The 20,682-nt window shown below is 41.7% G+C and overlaps 1 protein-coding gene across 2 annotated transcripts; it reads right to left on the bottom strand.

The window, feature by feature from the left end:
* Positions 1-249: 249 nt before the first annotated feature.
* LOC139154789 (uncharacterized) lies at positions 250-4,370 on the bottom strand. Of its 2 annotated transcripts, none has more exons than XM_070729770.1 (3): positions 4,140-4,370; positions 2,968-3,014; positions 250-1,564 (listed from the first exon to the last, which is right to left on the bottom strand). In XM_070729770.1, the coding sequence occupies exon 3, from the start codon at positions 1,547-1,549 to the stop codon at positions 554-556; it is 996 nt and encodes a 331-aa protein (XP_070585871.1). In that variant the 5' UTR covers positions 1,550-1,564; positions 2,968-3,014; positions 4,140-4,370; the 3' UTR covers positions 250-553. The 2 variants fall into 2 exon arrangements, with proteins under 2 accessions (XP_070585871.1, XP_070585872.1); XM_070729771.1 differs by having other exon boundaries at positions 2,972-3,014; positions 4,140-4,226.
* Between the last annotated feature and the right edge of the window lie 16,312 nt (positions 4,371-20,682).

Consider the following 20,682-nt stretch of genomic DNA (forward strand, 5'->3'; position numbering starts at 1 on the left):
ACCTATCAAGCTTTAATTCCCAACTCCAGTATGCTGTAATTTCAAACTCCAGTTAATTTAAAATTGTAAGATTCCCCTTTATCTCTGAATACCTTTCTAAGGTTTCTAACATCTCAGAAGAAAAAAATGGTGATGACTTTTTAAAAATAAACTCACCAAATAATGTAAGTGCATTAAAAATGATATCTCAGACATCTTCTTCAACAGTGAATTGCAGATCTTTAAAATCATTTTTGAGACTCCACTAGATAATATTTCAAGAGCATATTTTATTAACTGCATAGATTATCATATATAATTATGGAAGATTACAAATAGTATACAAATAAAGAAAAATCTCACAGATATAATGTCATTCAAAATGATACTTATTATCATTAATTCCATGAAAATGTGATTGTGTTTAAAAGACAATTTGCTTGGATTTCACACAGACCATTAAAAGATTTAGAATTATAAATTCTTATAATAAGAAGCAATAAGTATTAGGCTTACCCAGAATAGATATAATAGAAAGCAATAATGTATTGGTACAACAAGTTATATGGATAAATTAGTAATCAACTATGGAACATAACATTGGTTCACCAACCGATACAATAATAGAATAGGCAGGTGAATAAAAGGCACTATGTAGACTGGTATAAAATGCTAAACGCAACACCTTAATTATGCTCAGCATTTCTGAAAAAATAACATGTGCAATAGTTTTAGTTGTCTTATTGTCAAGCCACAGTTTCACACTGGTATAATTCATGCCATTGCATAAGATGCTTTCCTTATAGAAATACATTTTTGACAGAGTATCAGGCACAGAAAGATTACTGGTGGTATTTAAATTATCAATTAAATGAACAGCATCTTTGAATTGCTCTTTTGTAGGACGAACTATTTCTGCTTGCATTTCTCTCCGGAAAAAGATATTACTTTTCTTTTGGGAATAAACAAGTGTACAAATCTCAGTCAGAGAAGAATTTGTGACAGAAACTTTCCATATGCATCCATTGTCCTTTGATCTACAGAGATCCCATTCATCTTCTCCCTCGCCCGTGTGACAATGATAGGCTGAACAACCATATTTGGCACATTGATAGTTAATATGGCAGGGCAGGCCTGTGGGAGTCACATCTTGGAAAGGAGAGCATGGTTCAAGTCCTTGAATAGTCTCACATTGGAAATGTGCTCCGATTATTCGGCAACTATTGATACACGAGTTGTTTTTCAGGGAATATTCAAAGGAATCCCACTCTGATAGAAAGCTGCAGTAATTCCATTTTCCATTTTTGAAAAGACAGTAGCGATAGGTAGCTCCCCAAAAATCACAAGGTGAGTCACATTTCTCACCAGAAACAGACAGGCCATCTTTTAAGGAACAGTAATCCCAACCATGCCCACTGCCACCTTTTTGGTGGCACCAGGTGTACTTATAACCATTAAACCCACAAGTATCTGTACATATTCCTCCTGAGCTTGTGTAATGAACAATATGGGAGGAAGTCCAAGATATGGAGGAGAAGAATGCAACCAGAGCTACATAAGCTCTCATCATGATCTCCTTGAATTCCTGAAATGAAAGAACAAAATGTTCTGCAATGTTTTTATAGCTTGGCTTCATAGCTGTCATACCTTCTTGTCCCAAATTCTCATGTTTCATAGTGTGCCATGTATTATGTTTCTATCATTACAGTAAATCATTAGAAAGTGAGATTATCATACCTCCCATCTGATTTTCAATCTTTCTCTGAATTTTACTCTTTTGTGAATAATAAACCTCCTAAGCCTTGGCTATCTCAGGTACCATTGAACCAAAAATCTTAAAAACCTTTTCTAATTTTATGATTCCAAATGTTACATAAGTAAAACTCTTATATTTGATTATTAATGATGGATCTCATTCAACAATACCTACAAATTTAAAATGCCATTCAAAAATATTAATAGTGATATATTAATGTACATAACTGCTACATGCAATGTATCATTTGCAATCAGATATTCTCCTGCTTTGTTCTTCTCTACAAGGAATATAACCTATAGAGAGAGTGGAGCGAAGCTGCACTTGTTCGCTAAAATATAAATGGTAGGTAGAGTCCCCCCCAATTTTCCTTTAATTTTTACAAATCTTGTTATTTATTCATAGTTCATCTACCATCACTTTAAAGATTGGAAACATCTTTCCTAATACATCTTTAAACAATCATGAAGCCACGCAATATCATGCATAAAAAAGCAAATGCAAAAACAACTTTGTTTGGGCATTTTTCTACATATTTTTAATAAAATGTAGTATGTAACTTTAATGGCCCAGATATCTGCTTCCCAAAATAGCCACATAATCTGGCTAAATGTAGGCAGGCCTCGTATTTTTTTCTCATAGATTAAAATCTCTTATCCCAGAATTAATATCTTTAAGAAAAAGAAGGTAATTTATACAAAGGGGAATACCCAATTAAATCTTTTTAGGAAAAAAGAAGGAAAGCAGTTTGCTTGCTTGCTTGCTTGCTTGCTTGCTTGCTTGCTTGCTTGCTTGCTTGCTTGCTTGCTTGCTTGCTTGCTTGCTTGCTTGCTTGCTTGCTTGCTTGCTTGCTTGCTTGCTTGCTTGCTTGCTTGCTTGCTTATTTATTTATTTATTTATTTATTTATTTATTTATTTATTTATATTTGTCAAACAAGTATAGTATTGTAGTATGAATTAACATAATGCTGCCCCGAGTCTACGAAGAGGGGCGGCATACAAATCTAATAAATAAAATAAATAAAAAATAATTACCTTTCTAGAAAATATTATGGAATTATTCTAAAAACTTTTTATCATAAATATTAACATAAAATATTTTAAAATTCTGCAGATGTACAGCTACTAAGAGGCATTAAGTAGCAGTTTTGATTTAGCAGGCTGATAAATTAACAAACAAGCAATTAAACAAATAAATATAATTATATAAATAAATGAATGAATGAACATACAGACTTGGAAATCAAGTCAGTCGCTGTCCAGCAAGAATCTGTTTGGCCTAAAATATATAAAATAGAAAAAGTATATAAATATATTTATTTACTTGTTTTTTTAATTCACATTTATATGCTGGGTAATGTAGCATAATTTTACATAATATATCATGTAATTCTACATTATTCATAATATATTAAAACAATAACATACATGAAACACAAATGCAATTCATAAATAAAATAGTACTGATCATAAAAGTATTGCTGCTCTTAGGAGATCTTTCCAACTGAATGGTTGTTGAAACAAAATGGTCTTAACCATTTCTTTTAGATCATCAAGATAGTAGCACATCTGAGCTCCATAGGCATCACTCTTCTAGACTGTGTAGGGTGGGCAAATTCTTTTTGGGTAATTTTTTTGGAAAGTGATCCAAACCTTGAATTGGGTTAAAAAAACTATAAGCAATCAGTGTAATTCCATCAGCCTAGGTATTATCCTACTGAATGGTTTAATGCTGGTAGCCCCATGTAAAATTAATTACAGTAGTCTAACTGAGATGACAAACTGAGGGCAAAACCCATAAACAAAATAATCTTAGAGTCTGGCTTCTTGCAACACACACTTCATTTAAAGAAAATGCTGTCTTCAATAATTCAATAGGGTTACTACTGGGTTTTGATTGGAATGAAAATAAATAAATTATTTTTAAAATCCCCAGGTAAACTGGGGATTAAATACCTTCACATATCTCCATTAGTTAGTGAAGTAAAATATCAGGCTATACAGCTAAACAAGAGGGATCAGGAATATTCTTTTATATGTACTGCTCAAAAAAAATAATGGGAAGACTTAAACAACAAACTATAACTCCAAGTAAATCAAACTTCTGTGAAATCAAACTGTCCACTTAGGAAGCAACACTGATTGACAATCAATTTCATTTTGTTGTCAGCACATACAACTTTGTACAGAACAAAGTATTCAATGAGAATATTTCATTCATTCAGATCTAGGATGTGTTATTTGAGTGTTCCCTTTATTTTTTTGAGCAGTGTATATTAAAAAATACAAATAGAAAAACTTATAAACAGATAATCAAAATAATACCATTCCTTTTTCATCCCAGATGAAATTCTAAAAGCCACGATAATTAACATCCCTCGTTGAATTTTTAACAATTACTTACTCCTTTTTCCAACAAGTACTCTTCGTTTTCTCACTCTGCCTCTTGTTCTGTGACTACCCAGAAACCGGAGGAGCAATGAGAGTAAATGATGTTTTTTGCTCTTTATATATTGACCAATATAAAGAGGAAGAGCAAAATGAGAAATGAAAGCATCTTTTTCCTATTACTGTGCATATTTTAATAGCAAAATGCAAACTGATTCAGTGAGAGGGAAAACAATTTTTTTCATGCAATAGGTAGAATTGGAAAGCAAAGAGGGGGAAAATATTCCATGGGTCAAAGACTGTTCAGAAGTTGAGTAAACATGGGTAAAGGGCAGCTAGACAGCAGCAACAGAGGGATTTTATGTGATAAAATAAATGCAGCTAGTAAACCACTTATTCAGCACAAATTGGAAAATAATACTTTTATTGTTTATTTAGGAGGAAAATATGCTATAAGCTGTCTTTCTTGTATGCTGGGGACATGCAGCTTCCAAATTTATTTATTTATTTTGTCCAATACACAATGAGGGATTTAGTGGGTATATGTGTGTATGTGTGTGTGTGTGTGTGTGTGTGTGTGTATATATATGTCACATGTTTAAGCTGAATTTGAAAATTAAGGGAGACTAGGATAGATCTATTTCGGCCTTATTTTGGCCTCATCAGCTAGCCATACCCACTGGGACTTGAACCTGTAACCTTTGCCTTGTAAGGCAGAGAATTATCCTCTAGGCTACAGTATCCAATCCCTTCAGCTCTGTACCAGGGAAGGGTTACATTTTTGTGTCGAATCACCCTGGTATATTGAAGGAACATCACAGCTCCTTTTTTGCCTCTCGGCCCAACCCAGGGCCATTTCCAAGGCAGTTAATTTTATTGATAGCCGACAATTCTATCTGTATGTGTCACATGTTTAAGCTGAATTTGAAAATTAAGGGAGACTAGGATAGATCTATTTCGGCCTTATTTTGGCCTCATCAGCTAGCCATACCCACTGGGACTTGAACCTGTAACCTTTGCCTTGTAAGGCAGAGAATTATCCTCTAGGCTACAGTATCCAATCCCTTCAGCTCTGTACCAGGGAAGGGTTACATTTTTGTGTCGAATCACCCTGGTATATTGAAGGAACATCACAGCTCCTTTTTTGCCTCTCGGCCCAACCCAGGGCCATTTCCAAGGCAGTTAATTTTATTGATAGCCGACAATTCTATCTGTATGTGTCACATGTTTAAGCTGAATTTGAAAATTAAGGGAGACTAGGATAGATCTATTTCGGCCTTATTTTGGCCTCATCAGCTAGCCATACCCACTGGGACTTGAACCTGTAACCTTTGCCTTGTAAGGCAGAGAATTATCCTCTAGGCTACAGTATCCAATCCCTTCAGCTCTGTACCAGGGAAGGGTTACATTTTTGTGTCGAATCACCCTGGTATATTGAAGGAACATCACAGCTCCTTTTTTGCCTCTCGGCCCAACCCAGGGCCATTTCCAAGGCAGTTAATTTTATTGATAGCCGACAATTCTATCTGTATGTGTCACATGTTTAAGCTGAATTTGAAAATTAAGGGAGACTAGGATAGATCTATTTCGGCCTTATTTTGGCCTCATATATATGTATGTATGTATGTATGTATGTGTATATATATACACACACACACACACACACACACATACATACACATAGTAAAATACATGATGAAGGTTATAGAGGAGATACTCATAGTAAAATATATCTATGAAAGAATAGAAAAGAAGATATAGTAATAGAACATATCAATGAAAGAATAGAAGAAGAGATATAGGAATAGAAGAAAGATATAGGAGATATAGGAGAGCAATAGGACAGGGGACGGAAGGCACTCTAGTGCAGTTGTACTCGCAAATGCAATTAAACAAATGCAATTAAAAGCCAGGAGCTTTAATGACATCATCACATTGACCAACTTTTACAGAATTACTGAGTAGGAAGGGATTTTGGAGGTCTTTTACTCCAACTCCTAGTGAAGCAGGAAAACCATTTCAAACAAACAATTGTCCAATCTCTTCTTAAAACTCCAGCATTAGAGCACCCACAACATCTGGAGGCAACTTGGTCCAGTGATTAATTGTTCTGTCAGGAAATATCTTCCTAGTTCTAGGTTGTTTCTCTTCTTCATTAGTTTCCATCCATTGCATCTTATTCTGCCTTCAAATATTTCAGAAAATCATCTTTATATTTATCTTGATATTTATTATTCTTTGTGATCACTTAGGAACTGTGACATCCACAACTTATTTAAAAGTTTCTCCAGAAATAGAAAGTTATTAAACACCCGAGGAGCAAACATATTAAGTATAATTCCCTTCATTTCAATTGCATTAAACAAAAATTAAACCATTTCTAACTCCTTTCCTAACTTCAGTTCAGCAAAGGGTGTTGTGATCCTTGACCTAGAAAAGATTGAGCCTTTTTGGTGTAGCATTTTTGGTCTTCTGAGCACATTGCTTTATACACGTGTCCAAAACAAGAATATTTGTTTTCTGCAAAATTATACAATGAGTTAAAAATTATGAAACCTACAAAATCCCTGGGGGGAAAATGGAAATATTCTGTTTAAGAAAGGTATGCAGCTATCCTGAAACATGTTTTCCAGCCTGGCATGTTTTTCATTTTGTTGACATCTTTTTGCAATGACCTGAGAGTTAACCAGAGGAGTGGGGGGGAGGGAGGGAGGGAGGGAAGGAAGGAGAGACTTTATTTTACAATGTTGGGGAACAGTTTGTCTAAATGAAAAGAAAAACAGTAGAGTCTCAATAGAGCAGAACTTAATTTCTAATGAGTCCTGCATGTATCCATGTACAGTACACAGCCATTATATGTATATCTCTCATGCCCTCATCACCTCGAGGCTTGATTTATTTGTCTGTCTGTCTGTCTGTCTGTCTGTCTGTCTGTCTGTCTGTCTGTCTGTCTCTCTCTCTCTCTCTCTCTCTCTCTCTCTCTCTCTCTCTCTCTCTATCTATCTATCTATCTATCTATCTATCTATTTATTAGAATTGAAAGGGAGCTTGCAGGTCATCAAGTCCAAACCCCTGCTCAAGCAGGAAACCCTACACTACCCCACATAGTTCCCTCTAAGCTGAGCAGTGAGCAATCGCTCACTTAAAAATCATCATCGACTCAGAGTTTTCCAAACCTGCCCAGAAGCCGAGAGGGAAAGAGTGAGAGGGAAGGAGAGAGAGAGGAAGAGAGGAAGAGAGAGAAACAGATAGAAAAAAGAGAGGAAGAAAAAGAAAAAGAAAAAGAATGGGAGTAAGGAAGAGAGAAAGAAAATCAAAATCTAGTTTGAAACTAGGTCAACTGTTTAAGTGGCATTTTGATATTGATAGAGTTGCCCTATTATGAGCTCACTGTTATAGACACACAGTACAGTATTTTATTTTGAAATTCTCTGAAGCAAAACAGGGTGGGTTTTTTATTTATTTGTTTGTTTGTTTGTTTGTTTGTTTGTTTATTATTTCTGTGCCGCCCAGTCCCAAGGGGACTGCCGCTCAGACACTATACTTTTCCGCCCCCCCCCCCCAAAAAAAAAATTAGAGGGAACACTGCTACCCCAGTCAGATGGCAGTCCTATTTCCTTTTGAATGTGTTGAGTGATAGGGCGTTCATAAACTCTGCTGGCAGGCCATTCCACTGGTTGATCACTCTCACCATCAGAAAGTTCTTCCTTATTTCCAGGTTGAATCTCTCTTTGGTCAATTTCCATCTGTTGCTCCTGGTCTGTCCCTCTGGTGCCCTGGAAAATAGTGTGACCCCCTCCTTTCTGTAGTAACCCCTCAAATATTTGTATACTACTATCATGTCCCCTCTGGCCTCATTTTTGCTAGACTATCCATGCCCAATTCCAGCAACCTCTCTTTGTATGTCTTGTGTAGTGGTCCAGAGATGCTATAAGTTTCAGAAGAAATTTGTTGTGAACAACTGAATCAAAGGCTTTGCAAAAGTCGATGTAAATTGCATCAATTGATTTACCCTGGTCAAGTTGAGTGGTCCAAATATTTTTGTAGTGTAAGAATTGTAGATTACAAAATAATGTTTTTTGAAACTGAATTGTTTGTTGTAAAGTAGGTTATTAGTTTCGAGGTGGAGTGTAATGGATTATGATTGATTTCATGACTTTGCAGGTGATATTGGTATATAATTTTCAACATTGCTTGGATCTCCTTTTTTGATGATCAGAATAATTTTGAATGGTTGTGATCACTATTCCCTCTAAAGTGCACACCTGTGAGGCTGCACACAGAAAACCTAATTTTTGTGCAGGGTTTTCAAACGCCATGCAGAAGGACTCTGTTTCTCCCCACAAGACAGCTGATCTGCCCCTCCCAAGCTGTTGGGCATGTGGATGGTTGCAGCGCCATTTGAATAACCGTCTGCCTCAATCATCTGCCTAAAAGGAAGGGGTTCCCCGTGGATAAAGACAAAAATACCCCTGGGCATCACTCTTTCCCACACGGGGATGAATGGGAGAAAACCCAGAGTGCAACAGACAAAGATCGGCTGGTTTGGGAAAGATGAGGTGGAGCGGCTCCATCTGCGTGTGTGCAGAGCAACATTGGGGCTGTTGGCCTCAGGTTTTAGCAGGGGTCTACAGGTCTACAGCTTCTCCACCCCTGTGCATGGCGGGATGCAGAAGTTAATTGCTTTCCAAGTGGTACTCAGTAGGTACACAGAAATGAGAGTAGACCTGGAGGGAGAAGGAAGGAAGGAAGAGCAAGGCATAAGCGTAGGTGGGCAGGCAACCCTCCCTGGGTCTACCCAGGGATCTTGCCGCATCTTAGCAAGCTGCTCACACACTGGAGGGAGGTGCAGGAAGAGGTAGGCTCTCTTCCAATAGGGGGTGCTGCTGCGGTAGCAGCAGCAGAGTCCGCCTTCCCGGCAGACAAAGAGCCATTTTCTTTGAAGAGAGGCCGGCTCCCTCTGCCACCCTCCTCTTGGTGCTGGTCAATCGTCATCCAGCAGGGAAAGCTTACAAAAGCATGGATCGCACCTCCTCGGCTCCCCTCTTTGTGTGAGGTCACCTTTCTTGCTTTGCTGGATTGATTGAGAGAAAAACAGAAATGAAAGTGAGAAAAATGAGAGTAAAAAGGGAGGAGAAACAAATGAGAGAAGGGGAGAGAGACAGAGAAGTACACAGAAATGAGAGAGACCTGGAGGGAAAGAATGAGAGAAAGGGAAAAGAGGGAAAAGAGAGAGATAGAAGTGGACAGAAATAAAGAAAGGGGAAAAAGAGGGAGGGAAAGAGGGAAGTGGAGAGGAAGGAAGGAAGGAAGGAAGGAAGGAGGGAAGGAAGGAAGGAAGGAGAAATGGAGGGTACAAGGAAGGAAGGGAGGAAGGAGAAATGGAGAGAACAAGGAAGGAAGAAGGAAGAATGAAATGAATGGAGGGACAGAGGATGGAAAAACTTTTTGGGAGGGTGTATATTTTTTTAATTTTTTTCTCTCAACATATATTCTAACAATAGAGTGTACCATCTAATTTTCCAGGAATAAAATGCAGTATTTTGTTAGTAACTAATATCAATCATCAAAAAAGTTGCAGATTTTTTTCCTAATTTTGTCATCCAGTGACATACATTTTCTTTTAATTAAATTCCCCCTTTAATGTTCCTTCCAAAAGTACACCAATTATATTTCTAACTTATTAACCATTATGCCAAAGTGCTTCCTTCTTTCTTTATACATTTTTCTATAAACTAAGAAAACCTTGTATAGCCAATCAGATGTTAGTAAAAGAAAATTAAAAACAAAACATAAACATATATACGACTTTCAGACTTCTTCCCCCCACCTAAATAGTACATTTACCTAATCCCAAATTTAAAAATTATTTCAGGCCTTCTAACATTTAGCCAATTAATACTTATCTACGTTTCTTACTTAATTATTAATTTTAAATTTCAGTCAAGTTGAGGAAAGGGAAAAAAGGGAAAAAATTCTAAATATTCTCTATTTTCAATCAATTAAAAATCATTAACATCATTAATCTCCCCAACAATTCTAAATTCAATTCCATTTATGCATTAATCCAAATCAGTATCACCTACTACATATCTCATTATAATCAATACTTCTAACTTTATTAAAACAGATCAGCAATTCCTAAATCCATATATCTAAATAGAAAAAATAATTAAAGTTAAATAAGAGCAAACAAAACAATACTCCAAGGATAATTAACCCTTCTCAAACTCCAATTTCTTTAATGTGAGTAGAACTTTGAACCGAACCCTTTTCTTTTTTATTTATTTTTTTCTATCCCCTTTTAATCTGCTTTTCCATTTTATTCTTTTTATTCTTCCTTTTGGGAAGGAAGGATTTTGTTAGAGATAAAAAATAAGGGGTTATTGGATCAAACTTTGGACACTTGACAAGTGGTCTGTAGTTATGTGAACATCTCCAAGACCGCCTGCTGCCGCACGAATCCCAGCGACCGATTAGGTCCCACAGAGTGGGCCTTCTACGAGTCCCATCAACTAAACAATGTCGTTTGGCGGGCCCCAGGGGAAGAGCCTTCTCTGTGGTGGCCCCGACCCTCTGGAATCAACTCCTCCCGGAGATTAGAGCTGCCCCTACTCTCCTTGCCTTTCGTAAGCTCCTTAAGACCCACCTTTGTCATCAGGCATGGGGGAACTGAGACATCTCCCCCGGGCATATACAATTTATGAATGGTATGTCTGTATGTAAGTTTGTTTAGAAAATGGGGTTTTAAAAATATTTTTAAACTGTAATTTAGATTTGTTGTAAATTGTTTCACTTTGTTGTGAGCCGCCCTGAGTCTGCGGAGAGAGGTGGCATACAAATCTAAATAATAAATAAATAAATAAATAAATAAACTCCTCCAGCTGGTGCAGAAGGATACCATGGTCGATGGTATCGAAACCTGCTGAGAGGTCAAGAAGCACCAGGACAAAGGATAAATCCATGTCCCTGGCCTGCCACAGATCATCCATCAGCACAACCAAAGCAGTTTCCATTCTGTAGCCAGGCCTGAATCCTGACTGCTGAGGGCCTAGATAATTGGCTTCTTCCAAGGACCGCTGGAGCTGGAGCGCCACCACCTTCTAAACAACCGTCCTGATAAAGGGAAGGTTGGACTGGACGATAGTTGTTGAGAATGGCTGGGTCCAGGGAAGGCTTCTTGAGGAGGGGGCACAGAAGTGCCTCCTTGTAGGTAGCCGGGAAGGACCCCATCCCCAAAGAAGAATTGACAATCTCCTGGACCCAGCTCTGTGTCACCTCCCTGCTGGCCGAAACCAGTCAGGAGGGACACAGATCCAGCAAGCAGGTGGCGGAACTCACAATTCCAATGGCCTTGTCCACTTCATCATGTGTCACCAGGTCAAACTCCTCCCAGACAGATGGACAAGGACGGGCCCTAGTCACCTTGACTGACTCATTGTCAGTCGACTCTGTTATCCATTCAGAGTTGAGCTCTGCCTGATCTGAACAATTTTATCAGCAAAAAAGTGTTAAAATCCTCAGCACTGCTCTGCAAGGGCTCCCAACCTCGCCCCTGGTTAAGAAGTGAGTGGGTCACCCTAAACAGAGCAACCAGGCAAGATTCCGCTGATGCAATCAAGGCAGCATGACACATGCATCCTGCCACCTTGAGCGCCACTTTGTAAGTCTTAATGTGAGATCTTACAAGTGTTCAGTCAGACTAGGACTTACTCTTCCTCCATCACTTCTCTAGATGTCTCTTCTGGCATTTCAACTCCCGGAGCTCCTCAGTAAACTATGGAGCCCTCCGGGGTCTAGTGCCATAGAGAGGTCGCAATGGCGCAATCCGGTCAAGAGCCTCCGTCGCAGCCTTGTTCCAGGTCATGGCAAGAGACTCTGCCGAACTGTGGATGAGTGTATCTGGTATAACCCAAGCACCCTTTGGAAGCCCTCAGGGTTCATCAGGCATCTGGGGTGGAACCATGTAATCGGTTCTGCCTCCCTGTGGGGGGAGGAATGGAGCCAGGAAGTCAAGCTGCAGTAGAAAATGGTCTGGCCATGACAAAGGCAACACTTCTAAGTCCCTTAGTCTCAGACCATTGCTCAGTTGCTCAGTTGTCCCCCCTCGTGAGTCGGACCCTGTACTACTTGAGTCAGGTCCATGGCTGTCATGGTGACCATGAACTCCTGTGTTAGCCCAGAGGTTTCACTGAGCGACAGTAGGTTAAAGTTCCCCAAGACAATAAGTCTGGGAACCCCACCACCAGCCCGACTACCTCCTCGAGCAGCACAGGCAGGGCTGTTGACATGCAGCTTGGAGGCAGGTATGTGAGCAACAAGCCCACCTGAACCCCTGCTTACCCATCAGCCCATACATAGGGTGCAACAGCAGCAACAGCAGCAAGTCCTTCAGAGCCTGCACATACTCTGCCCCACTTCCTAGTATTAACCCACCCATCAGCCTGCTTGCAAGCCACCATTGCTGTTGACTTCCCCATTAACTTTGACACCTGTTATTACTGTGGTATTCTGTAGAATATTTTCTGTTTCAAGAGAAACTCTAAGGAGGAAGAATTTTTTAAATCTTACATAATTATTATGTAAGATCATCATTTCATAATTAAATTGCATCAATTTTATAGAAGTTTGTGGTCAAGCAATTTCAGTTCTCCAAAATAGGAGAATATTTATATCTACAAAGCATTCTTTCCTGGGTTTGGCTGTCCATTTAATAGAAAAGAACAAAACAAAACATTCAGACTAGCTGGAAACAGACATACCAATTTAGCATACAGTTGAAACATTTAAAGGTAAGTAATTTGGCAAAACAGGATTGCCTTCCAATGATTCATACCCGAGAATGGATGGTCTGCCTACTGAGGGAACTGTGACTTGCAAACAGAATTCTTTATTCTACTTTACTGTAGAAGGGAAGACACAAATTTTATCAACAATTTAGCCTCATTGTAAGGCACAAATTTCTCTCCACTGTGGCACAATGCAGTAGATTTTTCTTTGAGGAAATGATATGGCTAAGTGAAATACAATATGTGGTTGTTTGGTGTAGAGAGTGATGGTATTTTCTCTAATCAGTAGAATTATGGAAGAGAAGGGAAAGAGTTGTCCTTGATGGATGGCTGCCATCTTGAGGTGTTATTTTTTTAAAAAGTTCTCTGAGCATATTTTGCTTAGGGAATAAATTATTTAAATGATTTCACAATATGATTGATATTGGTCTGCTGTCAAAATCACTTTCATATGATCGGTCTAGACTAGAGGTTGGCAAACTGAACACTCCAAGGGCCATTTGAACCTGTTTCCCACAGAAAAAACCCCCACCAAGAGCCACAAAACCTGTGGGGAAGCATGGCCAACTCAACATCACTCACTTCCACCCAGTCACATAACTCCCTAGCCACGCCTACCCAGCCAATCATTAGGTCAGAGAACTTGAAACCATAAAGCCCTTTTCTCATTGCAGTTAATGGAGTGTATGTAGGAGCATGTGGGTTCTTACAAAATATTCCCTATCCCTAGCCAACTTCTCCCTCTTGCTTTCTTCACTCTAAGAGTCACAGGTGACAGAGAGGAGAATGGTGTCCAGTCCTGTGGGTTTTAATATATATATATATACATATATTCTCACATTCAGTGGACTTACAAGATTTTCTGTTGTACTGCTTAAGTCAAGGTGTAGAAAGAATGTGCTTAGAAAAAGGGGGATATCGGAACCTCTCATTGCTCTCATGGAACAATGATATACATATGTCACAAATCCAGAATCTGAGCAGATGGATAGTGAAACAGAATGACTCAAAATCTGTCTGTCTGTCTGTCTACCTTCCTACCTACCTTCCTTCCTTCCTTCCTTCCTTCCTTCCTTCCTTCCTACCTACCTACCTACCTACCTACCTTCCTACCTACCTTCCTACCTTCTTACCTTCCTACCTTCCTACCTTCCTTCCTACCTTCCTACCTACCTTCCTACCTACCTACCTACCTTCCTACCTTCCTACCTTCCTACCTTCCTACCTTCCTACCTTCCTACCTTCCTACCTTCCTACCTTCCTACCTTCCTACCTACCTTCCTACCTACCTTCCTACCTACCTTCCTACCTACCTACCTACCTTCCTACCTTCCTACCTACCTTCCTACCTACCTTCCTACCTACCTTCCTACCTACCTACCTTCCTACCTACCTTCCTACCTACCTTCCTTCCTACCTTCCTACCTACCTACCTACCTTCCTACCTTCCTACCTTCCTACCTTCCTACCTTCCTACCTTCCTACCTTCCTACCTTCCTACCTTCCTACCTTCCTACCTTCCTACCTTCCTACCTACCTTCCTACCTACCTATCTTCCTACCTTCCTACCTTCCTACCTACCTACTTTCCTTCCTACCTTCCTACCTACCTACCCACCCACCCACCCACCCTCCTTCCTACCTACCTACCTACCTACCTACCTTCCTACCTTCCTACCTTCCTACCTTCCTACCTACCTTCCTTCCTTCCTACCTACCTACCTACCTACCTACCTTCCTACCTTCCTACCTTCCTACCTACCTTCCTTCCTTCCTTCCTTCCTTCCTTCCTTCCTTCCTACCTACCTACCTACCTACCTACCTACTACCTACCTATCTATCTACCTACCTACATCAGAGGTCTGCAACCTTGGCAATTTTAAGACTTGTGAACTTCAAAGCTCGCTGAGGAACTCTGGGCATTGAAATCCACAAGTCTTAATGTTGCCAAAGTTGCAGACCCTTGATCTACATGCTTGAGGGAAGGAAGATTGGGAAAATAGGCATGGGGGAACTGAGATATCTTCCCCAGGCCTATATAGTTTATGTATGGTATGTTGTGTGCATGTTTTTTAAATTATGGGTTTTTAACTTCGTGATATTAGATTTGCATTGTAAATTGTTTTCTATTGCTGCTGTGAGCCGCCCTGAGTCTGCAGAGAGGGGTGCCATACAAATTTAATTAAATAATAATAATAATAATAATAATAATAATAATAATAATAATTTCAACATTGGCAATGTAAAAGTATGAGGCCACCTTGTGAAGAGGATTTAAGGCAAGGCAGTGTATTCACAGGTGAAAGTGGTGGAGGCGGGATGTCAATGAATTTTGAAGGAATAGAAGGCACCCTGCATTTACTGGTTGCGACACATGCCTCACGAGACAGGAGTTTCGCTTTGCAGTCTGTTGTTATTCCCCTGAACTCCTCCCAACTGTCCATTAAGCTTCTGCTGCATCCCTCCTGAGCATAGTCCTTGGTTTTGCCTTCTTCCCTGAAAGTGCAAGATGTTGCTTTTTCCCCCTTCAACACCTTTCGCTAAAGGGACTTGGGCAAGGGAAGGGGCTGTCCTTTCAGCAGGTGATTTGCTGCTGCCGGCAAGGGAGGAAAGAGCCGTATTTGGCTCACAAGCCGCAGTTTGCGGACCTCTGGTTTAGACTGCTAGAAGGGACACCTGACATTTTCCTGTCATATTTCAACTTGGTGGAAAGGGAAAAAAGAAGACTTTCTTTTCCTCACAGCAAAAACTGAAGGTGTATAAGATGTGTTAATAGGATAGCAATCAAATGGACATGTGGATTTGCAAGTAATTTTTTGTTAACTCCTAGCCTCTGTTGTGATTCAGCCTGAGGCTCCTCAGGGACCGGCTGGAGCTCTGCCGGATCCATGCCCAGAGGAGGAGGACAGTGACCAGGAGGGGGAGGACCAGGCAGACGGGGGAGAGGAACGTCAGGAAGAGGAGGAGAGAGAGCAGCCTGAGACCCCCGGGGGGGGGGGGGGCTCTCCCCAGCTAGTAGCCTGGATTCATTGGATGAAGACGCACAGGCTATAATAGACATGAGGCAGAGACGTGCAGCTCAAAGAAGGGGCCAATTAGAAAGATATTTCCATCCCTGAATTGACAACAGCTGGGTTTGGGTGTGGTTCTCCTCAGCAGGGTTGAAAAGGCAGGCCCGCCCTTACAGTCTTGTGGAGAGTTATCAACTGGGAGTCCTGTGACCTTGCTTTGATTCTTGGCGTCTCTGATCTTGGCTTGTGGCCTAGAAGGCTGAAAGACTTGGGGGAGGCGTGGGTTTTATTATCTCCAGTGTTGTTTTTGCCAGCAAGAATCCTGTTTTATTGCCTGCCCTTCGTGAAACCTCTGTGAAGCTTCATTGTGTTCCTGTCTGTAAGAACAGTTTTTGTTACCTGTGTTTGCTTTCCAGTATATAAACTGCCTTTGCTTTTTACCAGTGTGTCTGGATACTCTTTTTGGTTGGTGTTGGCGTCTGGGGGGACCCAGACAGAACAGCCTCTAACCATATATGTCTCTAAAGCTGGCCCCAGCGAGATGAGCCACATTCTGACAATATATACACGGTTTGTTTATGTGTGCTGTTCTGGATCTTGAGCACTCTGAACTGACAAGAATGAATTCACACAAATTAATTAAGCAGTGATTTTGTAGGCATTTGGCTGTGCTCTCCCCCCCCCCCCCCCGCCGCCTTTCATCTGCAAGGAGTGTATCCTCAGGAGAGAAACAGGAGAGTACACAATCAAACCATTTCTTCTCTTTTGCACTACCCATAGAGGACAGGCGTCATTGCATATTTGTACCCTAAAGTATTTTGTTTCATCAAGAACAACAAAGAATTTTACCACAGCTTAAAGAGAACCATTTTAATGCAGTCTGCATACTCAATTTTCTAAAATGTTCAGCTGAATGGCAGCTAAAAAGCAGCAGAAAAATAATTATTTTATTATAGTCTAAGCTCTACAATGTTGTGAACAAGAACACTTTCCATGAAATGTGTCTGTTTTGTTTGGCGTACTAATTGTGTTGATCTTTAATGTGGCTGAAATAAGGATGCCTGTATAAAATATTTTTCCGCAGCATGAAGTAAGGCAAACATTACAATAATAACACACAGTATAATATACTGATTGCTGCTGTGGGTAAGAAACCAGACAAACAATGAGACCAAGTTATTAGGGTTAGGGATTCCACCTGACATTTATTATTTATTTATTTATTAGTTGGACTTGTATGCCGCCCCTCTCCGAAGACTCGGGGCGGCTCACAACAAGTAAAAACAGTCACAACAATCCAATTAATTAAAATATTTAACGATTTAAGAAAAACCCCATGTAGTAGCAAACACACACACAAGCATACCATGTATAAATTAACATGCCCAGGGGAGATGTTTAGTTTCCCCATGCCTGACATTACATAACTTACAGCCCTGGACGAAAGCGCTCCCAGTGAAGGGGCTGCAGGAGGGGCGGGGCAGGCGTTCCCAAAGTGCTAGGAGAAAGCGCTTCCAGCAAAGCGGCTGCAAGAGTTCTTTCTCCGAGCGCTTTGGGAATGCCTGCCCCACATTTCCTGCAGCCCCTTCGCTGACAGCCATAGACGAAAGCATTCCCAGTGAAGGGGCTGCAGGAGGGGCAGGGCAGGTGTTCCCAAAGTGCTAGCAGAAAGCGCTTCCAGCGATGCGGCTGCAAGAGTTCTTTCTCCGAGCGCTTTGGGAATGCCTGCCCCGCATTTCCTGCAGCCCCTTCGCTGACAGCCCTAGACGAAAGCATTCCCAGTGAAGGGGCTGCAGGAGGGGTGGGGCAGGCGTTCCCAAAGTGCTAGCAGAAAGCGCTTCCAGCGATGCGGCTGCAAGAGTTCTTTCTCCGAGCACTTTGGGAATGCCTGCCCCACATTTCCTGCAGCCCCTTCGCTGACAGCCCTAGACGAAAGCATTCCCAGTGAAGGGGCTGCAGGAGGGGCAGGGCAGGTGTTCCCAAAGTGCTAGGAGAAAGCGCTTCCAGCAAAGCGGCTGCAAGAGTTCTTTCTCCGAGCGCTTTGGGAATGCCTGCCCCGCATTTCCTGCAGCCCCTTCGCTGACAGCCTGGACGAAAGCGCTCCCAGTGAAGGGGCTGCAGGAGGGGCAGGGCAGGCATTCCCAAAGTGCTAGCAGAAAGCGCTTCCAGCGAAGCGGCTGCAAGAGTTCTTTCTCCGAGCACTTTGGGAATGCCTGCCCTGCATTTCCTGCAGCCCCTTCGCTGACAGCCCTGGACGAAAGCACTCCCAGCAAAGGGGATGCAAGTGGAGTGGGGCATGCATTCCCAAAATGCTTGGAGAAAACCCTCTCACAGCCCCTTCGCTGGAAGCACTTTCGCCATGTCGGACTTAGTCCTCTCTCTTGCCTGCTCTGGCCGCCATCTTCTGTCATCCTCCAGGTCTCATAGAAATCATCCAGGTCTCATAGAAATCATTCATAGGTCTCAGTTCCTTCACCTTGTTGGCAGCTGTTCTGTCTGGGTCCTTCCAGAGGCAAACACCAAGCCAAAAAGAGAAGCCAGACACACTGGTAAGAGAAGCAAAGCAGGGTCACAGAACTTCCAGTTGATAACGCTCCACATGGCTGAAAAGGCGTGCCTGCCTTTTAAACCCTGCTGAGGAGAACCACACCCAAACCCAGCTGTTGTCAATTCAGTGATGCCAATACTGAAAAGTATTGAGACGCCAGACGAAGTGCTAAACAGTGGTTCCCTTTATTCAGCTCTTTCCGCAAGTGACAATCAGCTGGGAACTCACCAGCCGGCAATGAGAAACTCGGCTCTATTTATACTCTTAAGGCTCGCGCCAAAAGAGCTGTCCTGCGTCTGAGCCAATCAGACGCCTCCTAGCATTTCCAATCTGCCTGGTAACAGCATTCACCTCAGGCAACTATTTACATGGTATATTAACATACTCAACACCCCTCCCTCCTTAGTCAAGTGCCAACTGTCCATCAGTTGAGCCATGTGATGAAGTCCTCCAATCGAGTGGGTCTGCGCGAGGCTCGCTCAGACCTGCGCAGATCAGTTGAGTCTGGGACTTCGTTGGTGGAGGTTGGCTCTCTGTCGGATCCGGAGCCAGGCTGGGCCCGAGTGGGAGCTCCGGCCTGCAGCGATGTCCGGATGGAAGCTGAATCGACGTCGGAGGAGGATGATGGTGGCTCGTTGGTGTCGCGGGAGCGTTCCAGCCTTGGTAAGCCCAAATCTACATCCAATAATTCTGGTTGTGCATAAGAGTCTGCTTTGGGGGAAGAGGTTACAATGGCGGTTTGCGTATTTTCAGAGTTAATCCGCCCTCTTAAGTAATCAATGTGCCGTTTCCAAATACGGCCATCCTCTAATTGTATTAAATATGTTTTAGGTCCCTTCTGTTGTAGGACTTTCCCTTTTACCCATTGAACTCCCCCATCAAAATTTCGGGCAAATACATTTTGGCCTAGATACATGCTTCTTTCAGGTAATACAGACATTTCACCTTGACCCATGGTATTTGAATAGCGAGGGTGTAACCTGTCTAAAGGAGACCTTAGTTTCCGCCCCATTAAGACTTCTGCAGGGCTTCTATGGGTGGCAGCATTTGGAGTAATATGTTGCATTAACAGGAATTGGTCTAATTTATTTTGTATTTCCCCAGGGCCTGCTCTGCGCAGCGCCTCTTTCGCCACACGTACATAACGTTCAGCCAACCCATTAGCCCATGGGGAGTAAGGGGAGATTAGCGCATGTCTGACCCCTAGATTACTCAAGAACACCTTAAACTGCCGAGCGGTCAGTTGTGGCCCATTATCTGAAACAAGGACATCAGGACACCCATGGGTTGCAAACAAATGATACAGAGCCTTAATAGTGGCACATGTTGTTATATTTTGCATAGCCACTATCTCTACCCACTTAGAAAAAGCATCTACGACAACCAGGAAGTACTGGGACCCAATGGGGCCAGCAAAGTCTATATGTATCCTGGACCAAGGTCCAGTGGGCTCTCCCCATTCTACGGGGGCAGTTCGAGGGGGATTTGGCCGTGACTCTTGACAGGGGTCACACCGGCCTACCCAATGCTCAATATCGAGATCTAGGCCCGGCCACCACAGGTATCCCCTCGCCAAAACCTTCATTCTGACAATGCCTGGGTGTCCCACATGTAACATAGTCAGTACCTTTTTCCTAAGTGTAGTTGGAATGACCACTCGATCCCCCCATAGTACACATCCATTCAAGTAGGACAATTCTAGTCGCTTTGTCTTGAAGTCTGCCAGTCCCCCCTCCTCTGGTCCCCCATGCCAACCCCTGTGTATACAATTTATTACTGTTTGAAGAATGGGATCTGACTTAGTATGCTCAGCCACTTCCCTGGCTGAAGTTAGTGGGGTTTCTTCTATTTCTAATAGTAGTACATCATCAGAAGGAACCGGGTCTTCCCCTCTTTGTGCCAAAGGGCACCTGCTTAGTCCATCAGCGTGGCTTATGGACTTCCCTCCCTTATGTATTAAGGTATACTGATAACTGGAGAGGAATAAAGCCCATCTAATTAGTCTAGGGGACATGAACGGAGGGGTAGGTTTATCTGAAGGCAACAGTCCCAAAAGGGGTTTGTGGTCTGTTATTAATTCAAACCTCCTTCCAAATAAGTAATTATGAAATTTCTTAATGCAAGCTATTAAAGCCAGGGCCTCCTTATCCAACTGGCTATAGTTTCGTTCAGAAGGGGTCAGCGTTCTAGAGAAAAAAGCTATAGGTGCCTC

Source organism: Erythrolamprus reginae, chromosome Z (genome assembly GCF_031021105.1).
Source record: "Erythrolamprus reginae isolate rEryReg1 chromosome Z, rEryReg1.hap1, whole genome shotgun sequence".
Classification (NCBI taxonomy): Eukaryota; Metazoa; Chordata; class Lepidosauria; order Squamata; family Dipsadidae; genus Erythrolamprus; species Erythrolamprus reginae.

Bases quoted from the DNA above. Each gene is read 5' to 3' on its own strand.
- LOC139154789 (XM_070729770.1), bottom strand. From the start codon at position 1,549: ATGATGAGAGCTTATGTAGCTCTGGTTGCATTCTTCTCCTCCATATCT.